The sequence below is a fragment of the Emys orbicularis genome, chromosome 11 (assembly GCF_028017835.1).
Source record: "Emys orbicularis isolate rEmyOrb1 chromosome 11, rEmyOrb1.hap1, whole genome shotgun sequence".
NCBI lineage: Eukaryota > Metazoa > Chordata > Testudines > Emydidae > Emys > Emys orbicularis.
Window position 1 is genome coordinate 81,059,582 of NC_088693.1, and position 27,202 is coordinate 81,086,783.

The 27,202-nt window shown below is 50.4% G+C and overlaps 1 protein-coding gene across 4 annotated transcripts in view; it reads right to left on the reverse strand.

Moving 5' to 3' along the window:
* Positions 1 to 3,860: 3,860 nt before the first annotated feature.
* LOC135885404 (butyrophilin subfamily 2 member A1-like) overlaps positions 3,861 to 27,202 on the reverse strand; it is a 43,271-nt gene continuing 19,929 nt past the window's right edge. For 2 of the 4 annotated variants that reach the window (XM_065413087.1, XM_065413088.1), the window contains 9 exons: positions 19,668 to 19,930; positions 18,714 to 18,995; positions 16,916 to 17,032; positions 15,761 to 15,793; positions 7,251 to 7,283; positions 7,121 to 7,153; positions 6,775 to 6,795; positions 6,649 to 6,675; positions 3,861 to 5,148 (listed from right to left, as the gene is read on the reverse strand). In XM_065413087.1, the coding sequence (XP_065269159.1) occupies positions 4,646 to 5,148; positions 6,649 to 6,675; positions 6,775 to 6,795; positions 7,121 to 7,153; positions 7,251 to 7,283; positions 15,761 to 15,793; positions 16,916 to 17,032; positions 18,714 to 18,995; positions 19,668 to 19,930 (1,312 nt within the window). In that variant the 3' untranslated portion in view covers positions 3,861 to 4,645. Of the gene's footprint in view, positions 5,149 to 6,648; positions 6,676 to 6,774; positions 6,796 to 7,120; positions 7,154 to 7,250; positions 7,284 to 15,760; positions 15,794 to 16,915; positions 17,033 to 18,713; positions 18,996 to 19,667; positions 20,016 to 27,202 lie in introns of all 4 variants that reach the window. The other 2 variants (XM_065413085.1, XM_065413086.1) reach the window with 1 other exon arrangement.

The following is a 27,202-nucleotide window of genomic DNA, read 5'->3' on the forward strand; positions in this document are numbered from 1 at the left end:
GGCAGGGGCTGGCTGGAGGTAGGGTCTAGCTGCAGGCAGGGCAAGGGGTGCGGGGCTGGCTGGAGACGGGGGTATGGGGCGGGCTGGCTGGCTTCGGGCAGGGCCACAGGGGGGTGCGGCAGGGGTTGGCAGGGCTGGAGACAGAGGAGTGTGGGACTGGCTGGCTTCAGGCAAGGGGGTGTGGCAGGGGTTGGCTGGAGACAGGGCAGGGGGTGTGGGGCTGGCTGGTTTCGGGCAGGGCTGCAGGGGTGTGTGGCAGGGGTTGGCTGGAGACAGGGCAGGGGGTGCAGGGCTGGTGTGGGCAGGGCCGCAGGGGTGTGTGGCAGGGGTTGGCTGGAGACAGGGCAGGGGGTGCGGCAGGGGCTGCCTGCGGGCAGGGGGTGCGGGGCTGGCTGGAGACGGGCTGGTGTGGGCAGGGCAGGGGGTGCGGGGCTGGAGGCAGGGCAGGGGGTGCAGCAGAGGCTGGTGTAGTAAGAGGAGGCCCTGAGATATAAACCTTGGTATCAGAGGCCTGGTATGAGGCCTAAGGCCTGAACTAAAGTAATGGTCAAGACTTTGCTAACATAAAGCAAAGTTAAGCTGTGAGCCAGAGGCAGGCCCTGCTCACAGAAGCAAAAACAGACATACCTAAAAGGTACTGGACACCAGATATCAGAACATTCGCATACTTGTACATTCCACACACAACAAGGAACAGGCCGACCCATCCCAATGACAGGGGCAAAAGGGTAAAATGATGGATAGAGTTGTTTTGATCGAACCAACATGTACAAGGTGAGAGGCAGCACCTTACTACGTAGAGGGGTTGTACCTTGCTGCGTAGAGGGGTTGCACCTCAATACGTCAGGAGTGATATGTAACTTGTTTGTATCTGTGTATAAGTATGCATCCCTGAGTGGGTGTCTTTGTCCAGCCGAGGGGGCAGTGGAAAGTCCCGCCACTGACTGAGCTGAGTCCATTGCTGAGCGGCACTTTCTCGTAGTATGCCCTGAATTAGGCTAAGAAACCTACAGGGAACTGCAATTGTGTCAGGGTCGCAATAAACCTGGCTGAGGTGCCTTCGTACCTTACTAGACTCTGTGGTTATTGGGGGTTCTCGTCGGGTTTGTGGTGTCAGCTATCTGCAGAGCTGGGACCGCACACAGAGGGAACACACGCACGCAGCCGAGTGATATCAACATAGGAGCAACCAGAGCACCACACCGGTAGTATCTGACAACAGCTGGCTGCGGGCAGGGGGTACGGGGCTGGCTAGAGACGGGCTGGCTGTGGGCAGGGCAGGGGTGTGTGTGGGGTTGGCTGGCTTCGGGCAGGGCCGCAGGGGGATGCGGCAGGGGTTGGCTGGAGACAGGGCAGGGGGTGCGGCAGGGGCTGGCCGTGAGCAGGGGGTGCAGGGCTGGCTGGAGACGGGCTGGCTGCAGGCAGGGCAGGGGGTGCAGTAGAGGCAGGGCTCTGGGGGCTATTTAAAGGGCCTGGGGCTCCAGCCCATGCTGGGAGCCCCAGGCCCTTTAAATTGCTCCCTGGGGAAGCCGGGCCACCCCGGTATGCCGTACTGGGGCTTGGGCGTGGGGCCCGATTAAGGGGACTTGTTTGAATTGGCTTAAAGCCGGCCCTGCGCGCGCGCGCGCTCGCTCTCTCTCTCTCTTCCCCCCCTCCCTCGGGATTTCCCGGCTGCCCACAGACAGTTCAACCCCCCCCCCCCCCCATCACTATGGAGGCTGCCCTGGGAGCAACCAGCGCAGTAGCCACCCCGCCCCCAACCGAAGAGCGGGGTTTGGGGGGGGGTCTTGGCCCCAGCTGCGGCTCGAGCCCAGGCCGGGCGCCCCTCCGGCTCTGCCTCGTGCCCAGCAGACTCTGGAAGTGACGCACCCCCTGTACACCAGGCGGGGGGAGCGGGAGACGGAGACACGTGCGCGCGTGTGCCCCGCTTCTGGCCGTCCGGGCGGTTGGAGCGCGGTGCACGGGGCTGTGGGGTCAGCCCCCCCGGCAGGAGGCGAACCCGGCAGCTGCTTCTGACCGGCCAGGGCTGTGAGGTCGCTCCTCCCCCCCCCCCCCCCGACAGGGGGCGAACCCGGCAGCCGCACTTCTGACCGGTGGGGGCGTGGCACGCGTGGGCGGGGCTGTGAGGTCGGCTCTGCCCCCGGGCAGGGGGCGAACCCGGCAGCTCCTGCCGCCGCTTGCCCGCAGGCTGCACAGTGAGCCGACGCGGGCCGCATGTTGTGCAGGCCTGCGTTAATATATTTCATGTTACAATAGTATCAGATGATGACCCAGCACATGTTGTTCATTTTAAGAACACTTTCACAGCAGATTTGACAAAATGCAAAGAAGGTACTAATGTGAGATTTCTAAAGATAGCAACAGCACTCAACCCAATGTCTAAGAAGCTGAAGTGCCTTCCAAAATCTGAGAGGGATGAGGTGTGGAGCATGCTTTCAGAAGTCTTACAAGAATCATAGAAGATTAGGGTTGGAAGAGACCTCAGGAGGTATCTAGTCCAACCCTCTGCTCAAAGCGGGACCAACCCCAACTAAATCAGCACAGCCAGGGCTTTGTGAAGCTGGGCCTTAAAAACCTCTAAGAATGGAGATTTCACCATCTCCCTAGGGAACCCATTCCAGTGCTTCACCACCCTCCTAGTGAAAAAGTTTTTCCTAATATCCAACCTAGACCTCCCCCACTGCAACTTGAGATCATTACTTCTTGTTCTGTCATCTGCTACCACTGAGAACAGCCGAGCTCCATCCTCTTTGGAACCCCCCCTTCAGGTAGCTGAAGGCTGCTATCAAATCCCTCCTCACTCTTCTCTTCTGCAAACTAAATAAGCCCAGATCCCTCAGCCTCTCCTCATAAGTCATGTGCCCCAGCCCCTTAGTCCAACGGAGGGGAACAAAAATGATTATCTCCAATTTGTCCACATCCTTTCTGTAGTGGGGGACCCAAAACTGGATGCAATACTCCAGATGTGGCCTCACCAGTGCTGAATAGAGAGGAATAATCACTTCCCTCAATCTGCTGGCAATGCTCCTACTATTTCAGCCCAATATGCTGTTAGCCTTCTTGGCAACAAGGGCGCACTGTTGACTCATATCCAGCTTCTCGTCCACTGTAATCCCCAGGTCCTGTTCTGCGGAACTGCCGCTTAGTCAGTTGGTTCCCAGCCGGTAGCAGGGCAAAAGAGTAATGCTCCGATGCGGAAATTACAGAACCCAAACCACCAAAAAAGAAAATCAACCTTCTGCTGGTGGCGTCTGACTCAGATAATGAAAATGAACATGTATCAGTTAACACTACTTTGGATTGTTATCGAGCCGAACTGTTATCAGCATGGACGCATGTCCCCTGGTGTGGTGGTTGAGGCACGAGGGGACATGTGAGTCTTTGACGCATCTGACACATGGGTACCTTGCGACGTTGGCTGCAACGGTGCCATGGGAACGCCTTTTCTCACTTTCAGGTGACATTGTGAACAAGAGGTGGGCAGCATTGTCTCCTGCAGGTGTGGCCGGGCTTGTTTGTCTGGGCGATTGGCTGGGCAGGAGGTAGCACTGAGTGGACTTGCGGGCTCTGTGGTTTTGCATTGGTTTTGAATGCAGGTTTTTTTGTACATAATTCTACATTTGTGGATTCAACTTTCATGATAGGGAGATTGCACTGCAGTACTTGTATTGGGTGAGTTGGGAAGTACTGTTTCTTTTGTTTTTTTGCAGTGCAAATACTTGTAATCAAAAATAAATATAAAGTGAGCACTGTACACTTTATATTCTGTTGTAATTGAAATCAATATATTTGAAAATATAGAAAACATCAAAAAACATTTAAATAAATGGTATTCTGTTATTATTTAACAGTGCGATTAATCACAATTAATTTTTTTAATTGCTTGACAGCCCTAATTCATATATGATCTGGAAAAAGGGATAAACAGTGAGGTGTCAAAATTTGCAGATGAGAAATTACTCAAGATAGTGAAGTACAAAGAACACTGGAAAGAGTTACAAAGAGATTTCACAAAAGTGGGTGACTGGGTAACAAAATGGCAGATGAAATTCAGTGCTGATAAATGCAAAGTACTGTTATACACATTGGGAAAACGTAATCAAGAGTGGTGTGGAGAAAGTGAATAAGGAAAAGTTATTTACTTGTTCCCATAATATAAGAACTAGGGGCCACCAAGTGAAATTAATAGGCAGCAGGTTTAAAACAAATAAAAGGAAGTTCTTCTTCACACAGCGCACAGTCAACCTGTGGAATTGCTTGCCTGAGGAGGTTGTGAAGGCTAGGACTATAACAGCGTTTAAAAGAGAACTGGATAAATTCATGGAGGTTAAGTCCATTAATGGCTATTAGCCAGGATGGGTAAGGAATGGTGTCCCTAGCCTCTGTTTGTCAGAGGGTGGAGATGGATGGCAAGAGAGAGATCACTTGATTATTGCCTGTTAGGTTCACTTCCTCCGGGGCACCTGGCATTGGCCACTGTCGGTAGACAGGATACTGGGCTAGATGGACCTTTGGTCTGACCCGGTACGGACGTTCTTATGTTTAATGAAAATATTTAAAAAGGAAAAATTAGTCCATTTCAGAAAAACAACAGAACAAAACAGTCTTTGACCAGTGAGAGGTGCTATCCCCCCCATGCCATATCTCAGGGACACAGCGTGATTGGGGAGTAGACCCAGAAGAAAGGGCGGAGCTGCCCAGTGAAAGAGGAGGCGAAAGTGTAGATCGGGGCCTCCACACCAGGATGATAAAATGACACCAGGCCCCGCTCATAGTCCAGATACACCCCGATCCTCCCAGGGCTTGCAGTCAGGGGCAGGAGGGTCTCTGGGGAGGTGCGAGCCCGGTAATGGCTCCCACACTGATCCACGGCCCAGATGCTCTCCTCAGGAGAAAAGCTGATCCAGCCTTTCCTCCTGACAGACTCTCTGGCCACCCCCACAGCCCAGGTCCTACCACCCCCGACCTCTACCTCCCAGTAGTGTCTCCCTGAGGCGAACCCTTCCGAGCCCAGCACACAGGTTTCACTGTCAAATCTCTCGGGGTTGTCAGGCATGTCCTGCTGCAGGCCCCTCCATTTCACAGATCGCTGATTCTCAGAGACCAGGAGGCTGGGATGAGCTGTGTCCGGATCCAGAATCACCATTGCTGCAGAGATGGGGCAGAGCATCAGGGGCAGAGACCAACCTATCGGCATAGGCACTGACTCCGTGGGTGTTCCGGGGCTGGGGCACCCACAGGGAAAAATTAGTGGGTGCTCTGCACCCACCACCAAGCTCCCCGCCCCAGCTCGCCTCCACTCCACCTCCTCCCTTGAGCGCGCTGCATCCCCGCTTCTCCCCCTAGGTCCCAGTGCTTGCCGCTGCAAAACAGCTGTTGTGTTGCGTAACAAGCTCGGGGAGGAGGGGGAACGCGGTGCACTCGGGGAAGAGGCGGGGCCAGGGCAGAGATTTGGGGAAGGAGTCCAATAGGGGCAAGGAGGGGGCAGAGTTGGAGTGGGCACTTTGGGGAAGGGGTTGGAATGGGGGTGGGGCAGGGGTGGAGTCAGGGTGGGGCTGGGGGCAGGGGGGGGTCAAGCACCCACCGATGCCAGTAGAAGTTGGCGCCTATGCCCATCGGGGATGTTTCCCATCCTCCCCACAGCGCTGTCTTAGCTAGGACACTCTCTGATTTCCTGGCTCTACCTCCCGGGGACCTGCGTCTCTGCATTTCACTGCAGCTCTCCTCCCAGGCACTAGGGGTAAATAGCTCCCCTGAAAGATCTGGAGATGCCTCTAGCTCCCATTGGGCCTGTCTGTAACCTCTACAGAAGCCCCTGTGAGGAGCGAGCTCAGGTGTTACACACACGGACGTCATTTCAACCATTAAAAGAACTCAGTAGTCACCTACCACAAAATCTGTGCTGTGGGGCTGGACCCACGTCTCCACAGCTAAGACAGCAACTGAGTCTCCAATCTATGCCTGTGTTGGGAGCCCTCTATTCTAACACCCACAGAGTCGTATCAGACTCAAATTTGATAGATTTGGCCTGGGTCTGAGGTAGAATTTTTCTACCAAATTTGAACTTAATTGGCCAAAGGGCTACTGATTGACAACTCCGTAAAAACAGAGATTTCACCAGAGTCCAATAAGTATTAAGACAGTTACCCGCAGCAGTTAAGGTAATTTACAGTTTCCTAGTATCCTTCCAAGTCATGAAATCAATTAATAACAACACATGAGAATTCACCATATGTGTCCAGTAAAATGCCAACTCAGAACCATAATTACCAACTTCTGTGAGCACCTCCCCCCTGAACTGACAGCGGGTAAGTTCCTGGCCTCAGGAGCACTCTGAGGTATTGCAGTTACACTGGAGCACTCGTGACTCCATAGTTAAGTGTGAGCATTTGTTTCATGCAAGGAAACTGGGGACGAATCTGGCATTTTCATTGACCATACTGCTCTTTCCTCATAGACTCATAGACTTTAAGGTCAGAAGGGACCATTATGGTCATCTAGTCTGACCTCCCGCATGATGCAGGCCACAAAAGCTGACCCACCCACCCACTTTCCCTGTGAGTTCTGGCATGTGTGCATCTGTGGGCAGCAGAGTGGTGCAGGGGGTAGGGAGGGAGGGTCTGACATTAAAATACCAGCTTCACGTACCTGCATTTTTGCTGACTTTACTCCAGCCTAAAATCAAACACACCAAGAGGTGAGCACTCCCTTGAGCATGGACTGCTGGTGTAGGACACAATGTCATATGGGGGAAAGGGGACACATGGCACTTACCAAGTTCAGCCAGGGATTTCCCTGCAAACAGAGAGACATGGGTATGCAGTCAGTTCTACAACAGCTCCAGGGTTAAGGAATGTGCCTTTAAAGGACCACTTTGCCCTCCCCATTGTGCTCTCTGCTGGCCTCTTTCTGCCCAGATCTCCTGGCCTGAGCTCCATCCTCATAGATCTCTCCATGGATCACACCCTCCTTCTTGGCATCTGACCCTTGCTGGGCTCCCATGGCCCTGCCCTAGCCGGGCTCATCTGTGGTGTAGTGTCCAGAGACAGAAGCCAAAGTCTGTCTGACTATGTACAGTGATAGAAAATCATTCAAGCCTCCAGTGAGCCCAGACATTTACCTCTCTCGTTCTCCAGCTCAGAGCGCAGAATCTCTGGAAGAGAAAAGGAAGAAAGAGGTGAGGTTTCATGATGTTACATTAACTGGGTTATTCCTACTGTTATTTCAGGGAACATGTCCCAGGAACTTACCTCTCTCTTTCTCCAGTTCAGATTGCAGATTTTCTAAAGAAAGAAGAGTGAAAAAGGTGAGATTCTGGGGGGCGATGGTCCCCTCTAATACTAGCAAAGAGCTGCTATTTTACAGAAAATCATAGATTCACAGAGTTTAAGGCCAGAAGGGTCGTAGTCTGACCTCCAGTACATCACAGACCTTAGACCCTCACTCAGTCACCCCTGTATCAGGCCTAAGGTTACGATTTAGTCACGGGTATTTTTAGAGAAAGTTGTGTACAGGTCATGGGCAATAAACAAAAAAATTCACCACCTGTGACCAGTTCATGACTTGTACTATAAGTACCCCAAGTAAATCTTAGGGGGGGCGCTGTTGGAGGGGGAACAGGCCCAGCTGCCAGGGCTCACTGAGCAGCAGTTGCTCCGGCCGCCTGAGGGACCACTGCTCAGGCAGTCTCTGGGGCCAGCCCCATCGGCTGCTGGTCAGGTGGTCCCTGGGGCCAGCTGCCCTGTGCCACTCCAGCAGTGGCTGGCAGCCGGAGCAGCTGGCTGCCGGGCTGCCTGAACAACTGGCTGACCTCATTTGGAAAAAGACGTTGAAAAACTGGAAAGGATGCAGAAAAGAGCCACAAAATTATTTGAGGGCTGGAAATGCCTGACAGTGAGAGACTGACTTATACTAATGGGATTATTCGCACACTTAAAGTTAAGCCTGTATCTAGCTGAATTGGGGCCCTGATGTCTCTGGGCCTCAGTTCCCTGAGTGTAAAATGGGGATAAGAAAGGGTTACTCACCTTGTGCAGTAACTGCAGTTCTTCGAGATGTGTCCCTCTGTGTGCTCCACTCTATGTGTATTCACACCTGCTGTGCCTCACATCGGAGATTTTAGGTAGCAGTTTCTGTTCGGCCCACACATACGCTCTCCCCATCTCGTGCTCTGCATTAGGTCAATATAGCGCTGTGCAGACAAACTGCCCCCAGTTCCTTTTCTACCACAGAGCTCATAGGTAAGAGCTCCAAAACCGAGGGGAAGGAGGCAAGTAGTGGAGCACCCACAGGGACACATATCTCAAAGAACCACAGTTACGGCACAAGGTGAGTAACCCTTTCTTCTTCTTTCAGTGGTGTCTCTATGGCTGCTCCTCTCTCGGCGACTGCAGCAGTACCCTTAATGGAGGGGTGGGGTTTCAGAGTCAAGTCTAGTACTGAGCATAAGACACTGGAATAAAATATAGCAACAGATGCAGGGGTACCGGGACGGGAGATCAAGGGGTCAGGCCCGCCCCCCACTTTTTACCAGCTGTAAGATCAAGTGATTGGGGGCGGGGAGAGGAGTGAGTGAGTCTTGTGGGGAAGGGGGGTCGATTTGGGGTTTTGGGGGAAGGGTTGGTGCAAGGTCAGGGGCTTGGGGAGAAGAGGTAGTGTGAGGACAGGGCCTTGGGGGGAATGGGTGACATGAGCACAGGGAGAAGTGGAAGGGGCGGGGCCTCAGGGAGCGGCATGGCACGTGGGGTGGAGCCACAGTTCAGGTGCCTGTGGGTCCCCCCACACACTTTTAAGGTGCTTCTGCTGAGTTGTGGGTGCCTGCATGATCAGCAAATGTGTGAGCAGATGTCCAAGTTTCTGCTCTGCACGTTTCTGTGACTGGAACATTCTTGAGTAAGGCTGTGGACGTGGAGAGAGATCTCCTGGAGTGAGTCTGAACCGTACGGGAAGGTTGAATGCCATAAGTGCGATAGCAATGGGTAATGCAGTCTGATATCCATCTAGAGAGTCTTTGTTTAGAGATTGAGGATCCCTTAGATCTGTCTGCAATGGAGAGAAGTAGTCTGCGAGATTTCCTGAAGGGCTTAGTCCTCACCAAATAAAAGGACTCTCCTGACATTGAGAGTGTGTAGTGTCACTTCCCTTTTATCCTGGTGTGGTTTTGGAAAGAAAGTGGGAAGATGGATAAACCGGTTTATGTGGAAGTGTGAAGATATTTTCAGTAGGAATGTGGGGTACAGTCATAATGTAACCTTATCTTTGAAAACGATTGTAAATGGGGGGGTATACCAATAGAGCCCCTATCTCTCCCACACTCCATGCAGACATAATGGCCACTAGGATTGTAGTTTTCATAGAGAGGTGTAGAAGAAAGCAGGAGGCCAAGGGTTCAAAGGGAATGCTTGTAAGAAACCTAAGGACATGGTTGAGGTCCCATGACAGTGTAGAACATCTGATTGCGAAGACTGTGAAGAGCTACAAAAGGATCTCACAAAACTGGGTGACTGGGCAACAAAATGGCAGATGAAATTTAATGTTGATAAATGCAAAGTAATGCACATTGGAAAACATAATCCCAACTATACATATAAAACGATAGGGTCTAAATTAGCTGTTACCACTCAAGAAAGAGATCTTGGAGTCATTGTGGATAGTTCTCTGAAATCATCCACTCAATGTGCAGCAGCAGTCAAAAAAGCGAACAGAATTCTGGGAATAATCAAGAAAGGGATAGATAATAAGACAGAAAATATCATCTTGCCTCTATGTAAATCCATGGTACGCCCACACCTTGAATACTGCATGCAGATGTGGTTGCCCCATCTCAAAAAAGATATATCGGAATTGGAAAAGGTTCAGAAAAGGGCAACAAAAATTATTGGGGGTATAGAATGGCTTCCATATGAGGAGAGATTAATAAGACTGGAACTTTTCAGCTTGGAAAAGAGGTGACTAAGGGGGGATATGATAGAGGTCTGTCAAATCATGAGTGGTATAGAGAAAGTAAATAAGGAAGTGTTGTTTACTCCTTCTCATAATACAAGAAGAAGGGGCCACCAAATGAAATGAATAGCTAGCAGGTTTAAACAAACACAAGAAAGTATTTTTTCACGCAACACGCTGTCAACCTCTGGAACTCCTTGCCAGAGGGTGTTGTGAAGGCCAATACTATAATGGGGTTCAAAAGGGAGCTAGATAGATTCATGGAAGATAGGTCCATCAATGGCTATTAGCCAGAATGGGCAGGAATGGTGTCCCTAGCCTGTTTGCCAGAAGCTGGGATTGGGTGACAGGACATGGATCGCTTGATGATAACCTGTCTATTCATTCCCTTTGGGGCACCTGCCATTGGCCACTGTCGGAGGACAGGATACTGGGCTTGATGGACCTTTGGTCTGACCCAGTATAGCCATTCTTATGTTCACATCAACATCTCAGCAGCTCACCTCTCGGGCAAACAGAACACTCCTGCGGACCCTCTCAGCAGGAACTTTTCCCAGGATCACAAATGAGAATGGAAAAGTCTTTCTCCACAGCATATTTCTACGTTGGGGAGTCCCAAAGATAGACTTATTCACCACAGCCAGAAACAAGAGGTGCTCCTAGTTCTGCTCCTTTCACTCCATGCATCTGAAGAAGTGAGGTTTTTTACCCATGAAAGCTTATGCCCAAATAAATCTGTTAGTCTGTAAATTTTTTTAAGTTCTTGTCAGAGGGTGTAGATTTAGCATGATGCTGTCTGCCACGTTCATTTACAGCATCGATGACAAGGGAGTTTGGGAATTGGTGTGAAAATAAAAATCCGAGTCTTTAGAGGGAACATAATATTTTTATCTGCTCTCTTGCATGTGGGATGTACTCTGCCACATAGTCTTTGTTGGGTCCAGCAATGCCTCGTTAATAGTGAGTGCAATGCAGGCTGATGATGAAGTATGTAGGATGTTGAGCAACTTGTATTGCAACACCTTGACTTCTTCCAGTGGAATTTGTATAGAATCCACTTCTTTCTTGATGAACTCTTGAAATGGTTTGAAGTCATTTGCCAAAGTTGGTGGGGGAGGCATAACAGCTTCATCAGGAGAGGATGAAGAGATGTTAGTCAGTGGAGTAATCCCTTTGTCTAATTTCACTGCCTGTTCTTCTCCTGTGGATCAGGAGATCTAGACAGAGAAGCAGTAGAAGATTTCCTTCTATCCTGATGAGTAACAGTAGTGGCCCTCAAGAACTGGAGTCTATAGGCCACCCATGGGTCCCAGTATGGCCACTGAACATGTTGAAATAGATTTGATTCTCTGCAACTGGATGTGTAACCCACTGACGATGTTAGTTAAAAGTACCCCTGTGGGTCAATTAACAGAGAATACAAGTTGTTGCAGCCCCTAGCAGTGACGAACTGCACCTTTCAGAGGATCTGGCCTGAGCCAGTTGGAACCAGTTGTTATTACGCATAGGCTCATGTCACGCAGTGCTGACTGTGGGATATTGGAGACCGTGTTAAGATGACAAGCTATTGTCTTAAGTGCGACGGGGCTCCTGGTCCTGCTTGAAGGCTAGGGGGCTCTGTAGGGAAGTGTCAGTGTGTGATCTGGGGCTTAAGAACATAGGAATGGCCAGACCAGTGGTCCAGCTAGTCCAGTGTCCTGTCTTCCAACGGTGGTCAGTGTCAGAGGCTTTAGAGGGAATGAACAGAACAGGTCAATTATCAAGTGATCCATCCCCTGTCCAGTTCCAGCTTCTGGCAGTCAGAGGTTTAGGGACACCCAGAACAAGGAGTTGAATCCCTGACAATCTTGGCCATTGATGAACCTATCCTCCAGGAACTTATCTAATTCTTTTTTGAACCCAGTTATATTTTTGGTCTTCACAACATCCCATGGCAACAAGTTCCACAGGTTGACTCTGTATTGTTCGAAGAAGTACTTCCTTTTGTTTGGGTTAAACCTGCTGCCTAATAATTTTACCTGGTAACCCCTGGTTCTTGTGTTGTGTGAAAGGGTAAATAACATTTTCCTAATCACTGTCTCTAAACCACTCATGATTTTATAGAATTCTATCATATCCCCCCTTACTTGTCTCTTTTCTAAACTGAACAGTCCGTTTTTTTAATCTCTCCTCATATGAAAGCTGTTCCATACCCTTAATCATTTTTGTTGTCCTTTTCTGTATTTTTTTCCAATCTAACATATTTTTTGAGATGGGATGACCAGAACTGCACACAGTATTCAAGATGTGGGCATACCAGAGATTTATATAGTGGCAGTATAATATTTTCTCTCTTATTACCTACCCCTTTCCTAATGGTTCCTAACATTCTGTTCGCTTTTTTGACTGCTTCTGCACATTGAGTGGATGTTTTCAGAGAACTATCCATAATGACTCCAAGATCTCTTTCTTGAGTGGTAACAGCTAAATACAAACTCCATTATTTTGTATGTAGTTAGGATTATATTTTCCAATGTGCATTACTTTGCATTTATCAACACTGAATTTCATCAGACATTTTGTTGCCAAGTCAGCCCATTTTGTGAGATCTCTTTGTAATTCCTTGCAGGGAGCTTTGGACTTAACTCTCGAGTAATTTTGTATCATCTGCAAACTTTGTCTTTTCACTGTTTACCACGTCTCCAGGAGCCGGTGTGCAAAGAGCCAGCCTAGGGTATGTCTACACTACAGGATTAATCCGAATTTATATAATTCGAATTTAGGAAACCGATTTTATAAATTCGAATGTATTCGGCCACACTAGGCACCATTAATTCGGTGGTGTGCGTCCAAGCTACCGTAGTAGCATCGATTTCCAGAGCGTTGCATTGTGGGTAGCCAATAACATCTAATTGCCAATAACATCGATTTGCGGCCACACTAACCTTAATTCGGATTAACAATACCGATTTTGACGCTACTCCTCTCGTCGAGGAGGAGTACAGAAATCGAATTAAAGAGCCCTTTAATTCGAATTAAATGGCTTCGTTGTGTGGACGGGTCAAGCGTTAATTCGAATTAAAGCAGCTAAATCCGAATTAAAGTCGTAGTGTAGACCAGGCCCTAGAGAAGGAGGGGAAGAGTTGTGCTGCTCTGCCTTAAACTCACAGACTTTAAGGCCTGAAAGGACCATCATGATCATCTAGTCTGACCTCCTGCACATTGCAGGCCAAAGAACCTCAGCCACCTGTAATAGACCCAGAAACTCTGGCTGAGTTACTGAAGCCCTCAAATCATGATTTTAAAGATTTCAGGTCACAGAGATTCCACCATTTACACTAGTTTAAACCTGCAAAGGATCCATGACCCATGCTGCAGAGGAAAGCAAAAAAAAAAACACCAACAAAACAAAACAATCTGCCAATCTGACCCAGGGGAAAAGTCCTTCCTGACCCCAAATATGGTGTGTCTCTGTTTTTGGTTTTTGGGTGGTGGTGTAGTAATTGGGCCTGCCAATTTACCCTAATTATGAGCTCAACAGTGAGACAGGAGTGAAAGCTCAAAAAATGTCACAATAACCTACAACAATGAATGTGGAGGGGAAAAGATAGACTGAATTAGTCCAAACAAAAATGCCTCCTGATATAACTCAAAGACTGTGTTAAGATCATGCCTGGTAAACAAGAGAAGTGTGGGATCAGAAATCAGTGCAACAAAATTAGTCAGAAATTAGGCCTAATTGGTGGACAAAATAATGAGCGGACGAGCTATTCCACCCCTCACTCCATTTCAGGGTTCTTAAAAAAAGATTTTGGCGGGAATACATTTGAACAGATGCAGGGTACTGCTATTCTGGCTGGCTGAAAGAAGGGGAAGGAGTGAGCTTCGCCGTCATGGCTGCCACTCCTCCCTCCCCTGGAACCCCAGGCCTTCTTCATCCTAATCCTGAGAGACGCCCTGACCAGACCAGGCCAGAGAGAGGGACCCAGAAGGCAATGCCACGTCCACCAGCTCTGGCTGGCTCCTGAATACCACCTGCAAGGTGATGTCTGCCCCCACCAATGTGTCCTTTTCCTTCTCTATATTATTTCTTCTCTTTCCTGTCTCTCTGGCTTAGCTGGCCAAGAATGCATATTTTGCAGCACTGCTGTGATCCTGTGACCAGAGAGGCAAATAAAAGCTATGCCCCAAACAGCCCGATGCTGGTGTGATTTTTCCAGAGTGGCCGATCAGATTGTGGGCTGGGTTTTGTTTCTCCGCAGTGAGGCTGCCAGCGAGAGTCAGCACCAGAACGGAAGCTGCATTTTCTCTCTTTGCTACTCTTCTCTCTCTCTGTTGGAAAGAGGTTCAGGCATCAAAGGAAAGGAGCATCACACACTGGACAGAGGCAAAGATGGGACAACTGGGGTCACTCTCGATTCTGCAGCCAGGGAGAGGAGGAACGGACTCCCTCCTGGGGTCACACAGCATATTGTCGAAAAACTTCTTTTATTGTGAATGATGATATACAGTTTAATATTTTCCTAAGTGAGTATTTGATGTTACTTTCTATTCTATCATTATTCCATACTTTCTATTATAGTATTGTTCCTGCCAAATTTCTGGGGGGTTTCCTTTATTAAGTTTAAAATGTAAGGTTAACTCCATGGTGATGGTTTGCCTCCACCTCTCCTCACGGTAGGCATAGCCTAGCCAAGACATGGGTCATTGCACAGTTCAAGCCTGTGTCTACTAACATCTCCTCTTTTCTCAAAAAAGGACACTTATTCCCATCTTTAACACCATCTAAGAGACTGTCAGCCATGGGGGGGAGGAGGGGTCCTTCTAAAGTCTTTCACTAAAGGCAAAGGGAACAGGGAATGTCATTAAAACAAAAGTTTTATGTAATACTTTACATTTCAAACGCTTTACCTGTTTTTCCTTCTTTTCTCAAAAATAACAGGAGTACTTGTGGCACCTTAGAGACTAACTTCCACTCAATACGGCTAAATGCAGTGCCTTGCATAATGACAGGTTTCAGAGTAGCAGCCGTGTTAGTCTGTATCCGCAAAAATAACAGGAGTACTTGTGGCACCTTAGAGACTAACCGACAGGTTTCAGAGTAGCAGCCGTGTTAGTCTGTATCCGCAAAAATAACAGGAGTACTTGTGGCACCTTAGAGACTAACTAAGTCTCTAAGGTGCCACAAGTACTCCTGTTATTTTTGCGGATACAGACTAACACGGCTGCTACTCTGAATCCTTCTTTTCTGTATTTTTAATGGTGTGTTTGCCATGGTACAAAGCAGGCTGAGGTCTCTGGATACCAAACCCCAAAGGTGTTTAACTCTGTTTAATGTTGGACAGTGACATGGTTGTGTTGTCATCTTTAACTGTTTATTCCATCTAAATTACTACAGCAGTGTTGGGGTTCTGGATTCCATGCAATTATGTCCTGTTACGTTAAAAGCATAGATTCACTTGCTGGAAGCGTGCATCTAACGTCTCTGTGTATGTGCTGGGAGCGTAACACTCATCAGCAAGAACTCAGACATGGAAGTTCCCACTTCAGTCCCCAGTGTGTTGGCCAAAAGGGCAGTTTTCACATTCATGGGGGCTTATCGAGTGTTCACATTGATTGGGACAGAGAAAGTACATAATCCACTGGTGCATGGGTCACAGGTTCCCCCTGTCCCATTCCACAGAGGAGAGGAGCTGTTACAGCCCCAGCCAGAGAGCCTGGCTCTGTGAATTGGCTCACAGGGGGCCTGTAACACACACTCACAGTGGGTCACATCCACAAGCCTGTTTTTAATTTATTATTATTAATAACAATAGTAGTAGTAATAATAGACACTCACGTATCTCTTTCTTCAGTTCAGCTTGCTGAGCGTCTGGAGGGGGAGAAGATGACATGTAAGATTGCAGTGTCACGTTTACCGTGATATCACTCCTGTTAATGAATGTCACTGGGCTGTAATGACTAAGGCCCGGTGCACAGAGAGCATTTGTAGCTATGGTAGTTAGGGGTGTGATGTTTTACCCAAATAGTTATAGTGGTACAACCCCTAGTGTGGATGCAATTACACTGGGACAAAGGTGCCTCATAGCATTATAGCTTTTCCCCCTTCCCCAATGGCAATAGCTCTACTGGGGTAAGTGCCTTCATCCCGATATAACTGCATCCGCACCAGCCACCTGTGCTGCTTTCCATATCCTGGTAGGGTTACAGCGACACAGTGTTTGGATGTAGACAAGGACTAAGAGTAAGGGGGTGGACGGTGCCATCCCCCATAGGCCTACATGCTGTCAATGCCCTTTGGGTCTAACTAGCCTCACTAACCACCAGGGAGCCTCATAAGTCTTGCTGGATGTGGGAGGGACCTTGATGAATAGCTCCTGCTCCTCGTTGCCTGCAAGCTGGCCTGTTCAATACACGGAAGTTAGCAGGTAGCTTGGGCAGTGGATCTCAGGAGACTTGGGCTCTATCCCCAGCTCTGCCGCTGACTTGCAGGGTATCCTTGGGCAAGTCCTTTCCTGCTTTGTGCCTCAGTTTCCCCTCCTTCCCTTCATGTGCCCGCCCTGCCCTAATTAGATTATAAACTCATTGGGGCCAGGACTGTCTCCCAGTAGGTGTGTGTGGTGCTCACAGGTGCTAGTGTGACACAAGTGACCATACAGATCCATGCCCAGTTTTCCCGGTCTCATTCCTGCTTCAGTCTGAGCAACTCCGACACCCACTGAGCACCTAGGGTCAGGTACATTCTATTCTACAATGCAACCCAAAGGGGTGACTTTGGGCACGTCTCAGTTCACACACAGAGTTGTGGCTCATCCAGGACACCTCCCTGCCCCCAGGGTGAGTTCAGCTCCTCTCTTCCATTGCTCATTCCCTCTCCCTGACTTCACTCAAATCTCTCTTCATGGCACGGGCCCGAAGCCCCCTGACAACCTTCTCTGAATTCAGGAGACCCTCTCTCCGGTCCCACAGCATTCCTTCCCCTCTGTCACCCTACCTTTTGCTCTGTGCTGCTTCCAGAAGCAGTAACTGGCCAAGAGGATGAGAAAAAACACACCAGCCAGGGTCACCGACAGAGCCACCTGGCAGGGAGAGGTCCTTGGGAGGAACACATCTGCAAGGCAAAGTTGCATTGATTTGAAACCCAGACAGAATTGATGTGGCAGCAGCAGGAGTGAGGGGAGCCTGCAGCATCCTGCAGTGATCTGGGAGGATCTCACAGGCATGTTTGGTCTGGTTTTTGAGAGATCAGAAGTGGCTCCTTCCATGAGGCTGACGGGAGTCCAAGCTTTAGCCTGGTCACTGAACTTGACTAGGCCCTGGCTACATTGCGGATAGGCCGTCTGTTGTGAGAGCGTTTGTTCTGCTGGTGCCGAGCACTCTGGCCTGACCTGCTCATGTCTGGCCTTAGGGGTGGGGCACCTGGGAGACTGCCCAGGGCACTGTCAGAGGAGCTTGCTGCCAGCCAGCACGGGAGTGCAGCAAACTCCCAGAGGCACCGTGTGAGGGGGCACCCAGATTTCTCCTGCTTTCTCCTGGCGAAGGAATGTGGTGGGGAACCGCGATGCACAGATACTGCTTGTCCCCCCATTGTTCTTCCACGCCCCCTAGGGGGCTGTGTGGGAGGGGGCAGAGCAAGGAACAATGCCAGGGCTCCCTGCATCCAGGTCACTTTCCCCATCTGGGTGTGCGTGAGGCATCAGGAGCTGCTGCTCTCTGCCTTCCCCTTCCCCAGCCCAGGGGAGGAAAGTGACCTGGATGCAGGGAGCCATGATGCTGCTCCTCGCTCCCCCCTCACAGCCCCCTAGGGGGCACGGAGGAAGGAGGGGAACGAGGAGCAATGCGAGCGAGTAGTTGGAGGGGGGGAGCAAGCAGTAATGCCAGCTGCCCCTAGCATCCAGGTCACTTTCCCCATCTGGGTGCAGGAAGGGAGAGCGGGGGCTAAGAAAGAAGGGGTGCAAAGGGGGTTGGGGAAAAGGGGTGGAGCACAGGAGTGTTGCTGAGGTTAGGGGTGAAGGGGGTGCAGTGCAGGGGCTGGGGCACAGGATGGGAGTGCAGGGCTTAGTTGCGAAGGGGGTGCAGAAAGGTTTAGGGGGGATGGGGAATAGGAGAGGAGAAGGGAGTGCAGAAGGTGGTTGGGGACGAGGGGCGCAAGAGAGTTAGTGGAGAAGGCAGCACAGTGCAGGGGTTGGGGTGCAGGAGGGGAGTACAGGGGCTAGGAAAGAAGGGGTGCAGAAGGGAGTTGGGCAGAAGGGCTGCAGGGGTTGGGGCACAGGATGGGTTCAGAGGTTGGGGAAAGGGGGAAGGGCAGGGATTGAGGCACAGGATGGGAGTGCAGGGGTTAGAAGAGAAGGGGGTGCAGAAAGCTTTAGGGGAGAAGGGGCGCAAGGGGCTGGGGAGAAGGGGGAGCAGGAGGGGTTAGGGGAGAAGGGGTTTTTCATTATTATTGTTGTTGTGTCTTTTACAAATAGTTTCACACATACGTCTCAGATTAGAAGTGTGAAATCCCACTTAGTTTTATCAGTGAGTACCACTTCTCAGCTTCTCTGCACTAGCACAAGATGGGTCCATCTCTCCCCCCGCCTGCCTGGTTCTCTCCTTCCCTTACTCTATTCTTGGGAAGAGGCAGTGGGACCCTGGGGCTGTGGGGAGCCGGTGGAGCCCGTGGAGGCCAGGGGCAATGGGAGGGCACCCACAGAGGTCAGGGCAATAGGGGGGTACTGCATCCATAGGGGCCAGGGTGCCAAAATACAAAGTCACCCAGGGTGCCATTTTCCCAAAGGCCGGCCCTGGACCTGCTATGTGCAGCTTCGCTGTTTTCTCTTGGCCGAGACGGGGGTTGAGGACAGAGCAGGACAGGTTCTGTTTCGAAGCATCTGTTATAACAGCAGCAATGTGAATATCAAACAGCCTGTCAGCCTGCTGGGATATTTTCTCCATCACTGGTGCTAGTCGCTGCCCACTGAGGTCTCTCCACAGCACTTGGGGCTCCGGATACCATCCAGCCGATTCACACACCACGTGGATCCCTCCATCCTGGTAGCCATCGACAGAAAGGTGAGGGGTGGAGCCCAGACCTGGAGGGGTATGGAGTGAACCTGTGTCACTGCTACACCCTGGGCTCACTAGAGAACTGCACTGGTGCAGACTGGAGTGCTGGGGCTGTGGCAGTGTGAGCCCCAGCGGTGTAGCGTTGTCCTCACTCGCCATGATGTTACACATACAGATCTACCACCAGTCCACACACAAAGCTCCAGTCACCCCCTGTGGCTGCATGGACCTCAGGGGATCTATCCCAGAGTTCACAGACACACCGCGCTACCTAGAGGTCTTCTATCAGCTCCTGGAAGCAGAGGCTTCTGGGAGATTTCCACAAACTTTCTCAGTGCCCAAGGAAATTGTGGCAGAAGGGGTCACACTCCCTGGGATGAGCAGCTGTGTCTGGGGCATATCCCCAGAGTGGAGGTTGGGGAAACAGGTGGGCCCTGTTCCTTGCTCAGACAGATGCCCCAGCAGCTGGGGGGTGGAGGAGCTGGACACGGAGCTGGTTACTCCGGGGGGTGTGAGGAGTCGGCAGGCGGGTGCATCAATCCCATTAACAGCCGACCTCGTTCCCTAGCGCTCCGGTGCCTTTCCTGTGAGAGGTGACTAGTCTGAGCAGACCAGAACTGTGGGGATGGGGGTGAGACACACCATTGACCAGTGCTCACTGGTGCTGGGAAGGGTAAACAACAGCCCATGCTACTGACCAGCCACCTCCAGTTCCAACACAGCTTCTTCGTAAAAGGTGGGTGATTGGAAGAGGCAGCCGTAAGTCCCTTCATCAGAGGGGGTGATGTCGTGTATCCTCAAGGAGACAGTCCCATTAGCAATACTGTCCTTCAGTAGCTTCGTCCTGCTTCGATACGCTGCGATCTGCTGGCCAACCTGATCTCTCCCATCCCGATAGAGATGGACAATTGCAGAGAATGTGGATCGGAACCAGCGCACCTCCATGCTCTCAGCGCTCATCCTGGGGGAGAGGTGACAGGGTAACAGAGCATCTTCTCCCACAAGTGCCCTGATGGGGCCATCGGGTCCCATCACCTTGAAACTCACTGTAGAAGGAACCAGGACAAATTAAACTGTAGCTAAAGTGGAACTAGGAATATGTCATGGCGATGGAAATGGGAATTTACTGTAATATTTTTATCAGCAATGGGTCTCCCCGTCAGACTCTGTATTGTTACCCCCTGAATGCACAAGGGTTAAAATGCCTCTCCAGACAGACAGAAGGCATGAGGTGTCTGAAATATGTTGTCTCCTGGTTCCATACCGGAATAATTAAAGTGAACTGGATACAACCTGCACCTGTGAATGCAGGATCCAGTCTGGAAGAGAAAAAGGAAGAGCCGGGACTGGGACATTATCACTTAATGGCTGGGGAGCCAGTGCAGGTTGGATATATGAACTCAGCATGGTTTGGCAGCAGGAGAACAGGGGATGAGGGGTGTCAGGGAGCCTGGGTTAAAAACAGCATTCACAGCCACACAGGGCCTTTCATTCTGGACTCAGAGGCAAAGGGACAGAGAGAGAGAGAGAGAGTCCAGAGGGATCCTACAGCAGCTTGGCTCAGTGGAACCCTGGCTTCAGCCACTATGAGCTGTGTTTTAACCTCTGCCCCTCTGTGCTAACCTAAGGATTTCCCAACTCCGTATTCCAGTTGAGTAATAAACTAATAAACCCTAGCCTGTAGTCATTGGGCAGTGCTCACCATGAGAAACAGGAGAGCTAGAGCCCAGAGGCCGGTCTCAGAGCCACTGAGGCCAGGTGGCTACCCTCTTGGAAAATGTGACCCCTTGAGGGTCTGGCATGCTGAAGGAGTTATTTCCAAGAGACTTTTTAAAGGCAGGGCAGAGCACAGACACAGTGACAGTCATATAAATGGAAGCAATGTGATGCTGTGAGCCCTGAGAGGCTGGGGGACTGAGCGTGGGACTAGAAGCCATGAACACCTGCATCCTGTTCCCAGCTCTGCCACTGACTCTGAGGCCGTGTCTACACTAGGAGTTTATCTCGAATTTAGCAGCGTTAAACCGAACTAACCCTGCACCCGTCCACACAATGAAGCCCTTTACTTCGATATAAAGGGCTCTTAATATCGATATCTGTACTCCTCCCCGACGAGGGGAGTAGCGCTGAAATCGGTATTGCCATTTCAGATTAGGGTTAGTGTGGCCGCAATTCGACGGTATTGGCCTCTGGGAGCTATCCCAGAGTGCACCATTGTGACCTCTCTGGACAGCAATCTGAACTCGGATGCACTGGCCAGGTAAACAGGAAAAGCCCCGCGAACTTTTGAATTACATTTCCTGTTTGCCCAGCGTGCAGAGCACAGGTGACCATGCAGAGCTCATCAGCAGAGGTAACCATGCAGTCCGAGAATCGAAAAAGAGCACCAGCATGGACCGTACGGGAGGTACTGGATCTGATCGCTATATGGGGAGAGGATTCAGTGCTAGCAGAACTACGTTCCAAAAGACGAAATGCCAAAACTTTTGAAAAAATCTCCAAGGGCATGATGGAGAGAGGCCACAATAGGGACTCACTACAGTGCCGCTTGAAAGTTAAGGAGCTCAGACAAGCCTATCAAAAAACAAAGGAGGCAAATGGTCGCCCCGGGTCAGAGCCGCAGACACGTCGCTTCTACGCTGAGCTGAATGCAATTCTAGGGGGGGCCGCCACCACTACCTCACCTCTGACCGTGGATTCTGAGGCGGGGGTAATCTCAGCCATGCCTGAGGATTCTGCGGATGGGGAAGAGGAGGAGGAGGAGGATGACGACGAGCTTGCGGAGAGCACACAGCACTCCGTTCTCCCCAACAGCCAGGATCTTTTTCTCAGCCTGACTGAAGCACCCTCCCAACCCCCAGACAATGAGGCCATGGAAGGGACCTCCGGTGAGTGTACCTTTGTAAATACAAAACATGGTTTAAAAGCAAGCGTTTTTTAATGATTAATTTGCCCTGAGGACTTGGGATGCATTCGTGGCCAGTGCAGCTACTGGAAAAGTCTGTTAACGTGTCTGGGGATGGAGCGGAAATCCTCCAGGGACATCTCCATGAAGCTCTCCTGGAGGTACTCCAAAAGCCTTTACACAAGCCTTATTCCGTCCTCCATGGTAGGACACTTGACCACGCCATGCTAGTAGCAAGTAATCTGGTATCATTGCATGACAAAGCCTGGCAGCGTATGGTCCCGGTGTTTGCTGGCATTCAAGCAACATCCGTTCTTTATCTCACTGTGTTATCCTCAGGAGAGTGATATCGTTCACGGTAACCTGGTTGAAATACGGGAATTTAATTAAGGGGACAGAGGTGGCCGTTCCTACTGGGCTGTTTGCCTGTGGCTGAAAAGAAATCCTTCCCTGCAGTTAGCCAAGCGATGGGGGGAGGGATAAAGCAATCATCCCAGAGAATTGGATGGGGGGGGTTTAGTTTGGTTTCTGCAGGGATCTTCCCTGATACCAGCCACGCGGTGGGGGGGGAAGGATAAAGTGATCATTCTAGAGAATTGGATGGGGGGGGGGGGGTTAGTTTGGTTTCTGCTGCTGCACATTAACAGGAAAACTGCAGCACTCAACGGGCTTTGCTTGGTATGTGGGAAAGGATGGCGCTGCTTGTAGGAAAGCTGCAGAAGCCGAAAGACAATGGCTTACCATGGCCGCATGCAAGCCAAATTCTGTTGCCCGGACCTGCGTCTGTGCTCTCTAACACCAAAGCCGCAGGCACTCAATATTAAGATGCAAAATGCGACCTTGTACCGAAATCATATGTGCTATGTAATGTGAATAGTGTTGTTCACCGTGAAAGAGTATAAGCATTGTTCTGTAAAATGTATCTTTTTAAATACTTCTCTCCCTTTTTCCCCTCCCTCCCGCAGCTGCAAATTTTTCAAGACTCCCTCCTCCGTCCTGAAGGCTATCTCAGATAAGGCGTCGAAAAAAGAGGACGCGAGACGAAATGTTCTCGGAAATCATGGAATCCACCCGTAATGAAAGAGCTCATCTGAATGAGTGGAAGGACATGGTAGCAAAGTACAGGAAAGATGCCAGTGAACATGAGGCCATGAGGGACGCTCGAGATGAGAGGTGGCAGGCTGCAATGCTGGGGCTGCTGCGTGATCAAACGGACATGCTCCGGCGTCTGGTGGAACTTCAGGAACGGCAGCAGGAGCACAGAGTGCCGCTGCAGACGCTGTATAACCTCCCTCCCCCCTCACCATGTTCCATAGCCTCCTCACCCAGACGTGCAAGAACACGGGGGGGGGGGGGGGAGGCTCCGTGCACCCTCCCACTCCACCCCAGTGGACAGCCCAACCAAAAGGCTGTCATTACATTGAACTTTTTTAGTGCCTTTTCCTTCCCTTCTATCCTCCTCCCAAACCCAACCCGGGCTACCTTGTCAGTTCTTTCCCTCTTTTTATAATCAATTAATAAAGAATGCATGATTTTTAAATGATAGTGACTTTATTTCCTTTGAAAGCAAGCTGGGATCGAAGGGGGAGGGTGGGTTGCTTACAGAGAACAAGTCAATCAAGGGGGTGGGTTTTCATCAAGGAGAAACAAACAGAACTTTCACACGGTAGCCTGGCCAGTCATGAAACTGGTTTTCAAAGCTTCTCTGATGCGCAGCGCTTCCTGGTGTGCTCTTCTAATCGCCCTGGTGTCTGGCTGTGCGTAATCAGTGGCCAGGCGATTTGCCTCAGCCTCCCACACCGCCATACAGGTCTCCCCCTTATTCTCACAGAGATTGTGGAGCACACAGCAAGCAGCAATAACAATGGGAATATTGGTTTGGCTGAGGTCTGAGCGAGTCAGTAAAGTGCGCCAGCGACCTTTTAAACATCCAAATGCACATTCTACCACCATTCTGCACTTGCTCAGCCTGTAGTTGAACAGCTCCTGACTACTGTCCAGGCTGCCTGTGTACAGCTTCATGAGCCATAGCATTAAGGGGTAGGCTGGGTCCCCAAGGCATTTCAACATCCCCAACTGTTATTTTCTGGTCTGGGAAGTAAGTCCCTTGCTGCAGCTGTTTAAACAGAGTAGTGTTCCTGAAGACGCAAGCGTCATGAACCCTTCCCAGCCATCCCAAGTTGATGTTGGTGAAACGTCCCTTGTGATCCACCAGTGCTTGCAGCACCACTGAAAAGTACCCTTTTCGGTTTATGTACTTGGTGGCTTGGTGCTCCGGTGCCAAGATAGGGATATGGGTTCCATCTATCGCCCCACCACAGTTAGGGAATCCCATTGCAGCAAAGCCATCCACTATGACCTGCACGTTTCCCAGAGTCACTACCTTTGGTAGCAGCAGCTCAGGGATTGCTTTGGCTACTTGCATCACAGCAGCCCCCACAGTAGATTTGCCCACTCCAAATTGATTCCGACTGACCGGTAGCTGTCTGGCGTTGCAAGCTTCCACAGGGCTATCGCCACTCGCTTCTCAACTGTGAGGGCTGCTCTCATCTTGGTATTCTGGCGCTCCAGGGCAGGGGACAGCAAGTCACAAAGTTCTATGAAAGTGCCCTTACGCATGCGAAAGTTTCGCAGCCACTGGGAATCGTCCCACACCTGCAACACTATGCGGTCCCACCAGTCTGTGTTTGTTTCCCGGGCCCAGAATCGGCGTTCCATGGATAGAACCTGCCCCATTAACAACATGATCTCCAAAGCGCTGGGGCCCACGGTTTGATAGAATTCCATGTCCATGTCCTCATCACTCTCGCCGCCGTGCTGCCGTAGCCTACTCGTCGTCGCCTGGTTTTGCAGGTTCTGGTTCAGCATAAACTGCACGATAACGCGCGAGGTGTTTACAATGTTCATGACTGCTGTCTTGAGCTGAGCGGGCTCCATGCTTGCCGCGGTATGGCGTCTGCACTGTTTACCCAGGAAAAAGGCGCGAAACGGTTGTCTACCGTTGCTTTCCCGGAGGGAGGGGGAGGATGTACCCAGAACCACCCGCGACAATGTTTTTGGCTCCATCAGGCATTGGGATCTCAACCCAGAATTCCAATGGGTGGAGGAGACTGCGGGAACTATGGGATAGCTATGGGATAGCTACCGACAGTGCAACGCTCCGGAAATCGACACTAGCCCCGGTACATGGACGCACACCGCCGAATTAATGTGCTTAGTGTGGCCGCATACATTCGACTTTATACAATCTGTTGCCAAAAACCGGTTTCTGTAAAATCGGAATAATCCCGTAGTGTAGACATACCCTGAGTGGCCTTGGCCCGTCATATACAGATGGATTCTGGCCTTTTCACAGTCCTCTGACAGAGTAAAGGGGGTTGGGCAATCCCCTCCCCCCCCCACAGGAGTGGCTCAGGGCTGGCATACTTGACCGTATCCTCAGAGCACCAAAGTGTGTCACATGGTGTGGCTGGAGCACTTGGCGTTCTGCCAATACCAACCTGCAGAGCAGCTGTGGAGGCTGCTGCAAGCTAGGGCAACCCTAATTGACACTGGGGGCTGTTGCAGTCCCCGGAACAGCCCAGGATCCAGGAGATGCAAAGGTGACTAAAAGCCAGGCTCTGTCCTGGGCTGCACGTCCTGAGAGGCAGAATTTCATCTTTAGATTTGGCACAATATCTCCTTAAGGGCTAATTACATCTCCTAGGTGATCTTCTTACTGAGACCTTTACTACACTCTTAGGGAAACATTTTAAAATGCTCCTTCTCCTAGAAATCAACTCCTCTTTTCTCGTCATTTCTTTCTGGCTTCCTATAACGTATAAAGTATATATCATTATTGTGCTTTACATTCAACCTGCTTTCAGCCATGTCTCAGAGTTAGGCAAAACACTCACAGGGATTGTAACTGATCACTTTATCAAAATTACTGCTGGTTGAAATTTTTTCATCAGAACTTTTTTTGACCAAATGTGGCTTTTTGAGCTAAATGAAAATTTTCAATTTCAGTCAAAAATTTCCCTTCTTGTTGAAAAACCATAAATAAAAATTTTTGTCTGAAAATTGAAAAATTTTCATTAAAAAATACATTCTCAGTAAGTATTTCTGGTTTACTTCCCAGTTTTTGGACAAAACAAACAAACTAAAAACAATTGGTAGGAAATTTTGAAGAGCAGTTTAAAAACAATTTCCCACCAACAATAATTGGCCTTTTCAAACCACTTCTAATCAAACCTGATTCAGCCAGGTTTCCCCTTTTAAAATTTTTGCCGTTTGAAAATCATGTTTGTAACTTTACGTAAATTCTCCCAGAGTTTGGAAGAGTGTGATCAAAGCCCTGCTGTGCCTGGCAGCTACTCCTTGTTTTCCCACCCTCCCCACCTAGCCCCCACGCTCCCCGCAAGCCAGTCTGACCTTTTCTTCTCGGCACCAGAGCTGAAATCCTGGCCCCACTGGCACCAGTGGGAAGATTATTACCAGGTGTTACCCAGTATCTCCACTACCCAGCTCTCCCCCGCGTTGTGAACACTCAGGGCATGGCTACACTTGCAGATGTAGAGCGCTGTGAGTTAATCCAGCCTTCATAGAGCGCAGTAGGGAAAGCACTGCAGTCTGTCCACACTGACAGCTGACAGCGCTGTCAGCTGTCACATTTGCGGCACTTGCAGCGGCATTGGGAGTGGTGCATTATGGGCAGCTATCCCAGCATGCAAGTGACTGCAAAGTGCTTTTCAAATGCAGGGGGTGGAGTGTGTTGTGTGTATGTGGGTGGAGAGAGAGTGGGTTTTGGGGGCTGAGAGCATGTCAGCATGCGGTCTTGTAAGTTCAGACAGCAGCAGATCCCCTCTCTCCCCCCGCCTCTCTCTCTCTCACACACACAGCGCATTCCACAGAAACGGAGTTTGAAAGGGCATTTCCGCATTCCTACAGGAGTTCAAAACAATGACAAGAGTGGCCACTTGACTTCAGGGGTTACGGGACGTCTCCGGAGGCCAATCAGAGCGCAGTAACGCAACACCTCGTTCACACTGACGCCCGGGCGTTGTAGCCAAGGTGCAGCAAACGTTATTCCTCTCGCCGAGGTGGAATACCAGCAGCGCTGTAGCCGCGGAGTCAGAGCGCTCTACGTGCCATGCCAGTGTGGACGGGGAGTGAGCTAGTGCGCCCGGGTTGCTTTATTGCGCTGTAACTCGCAAGTGTAGCCAAGCCCTCAGATGCATCCCCAGCCCCCGAAACTCTCCATTGCGTTTCTGGACAGAGGTTTCCAGTTGCTAAGGGCAGGACCAGGCTATGGGCAGTTTCTAGTTGTTGGGGCCATTCTACGGAACT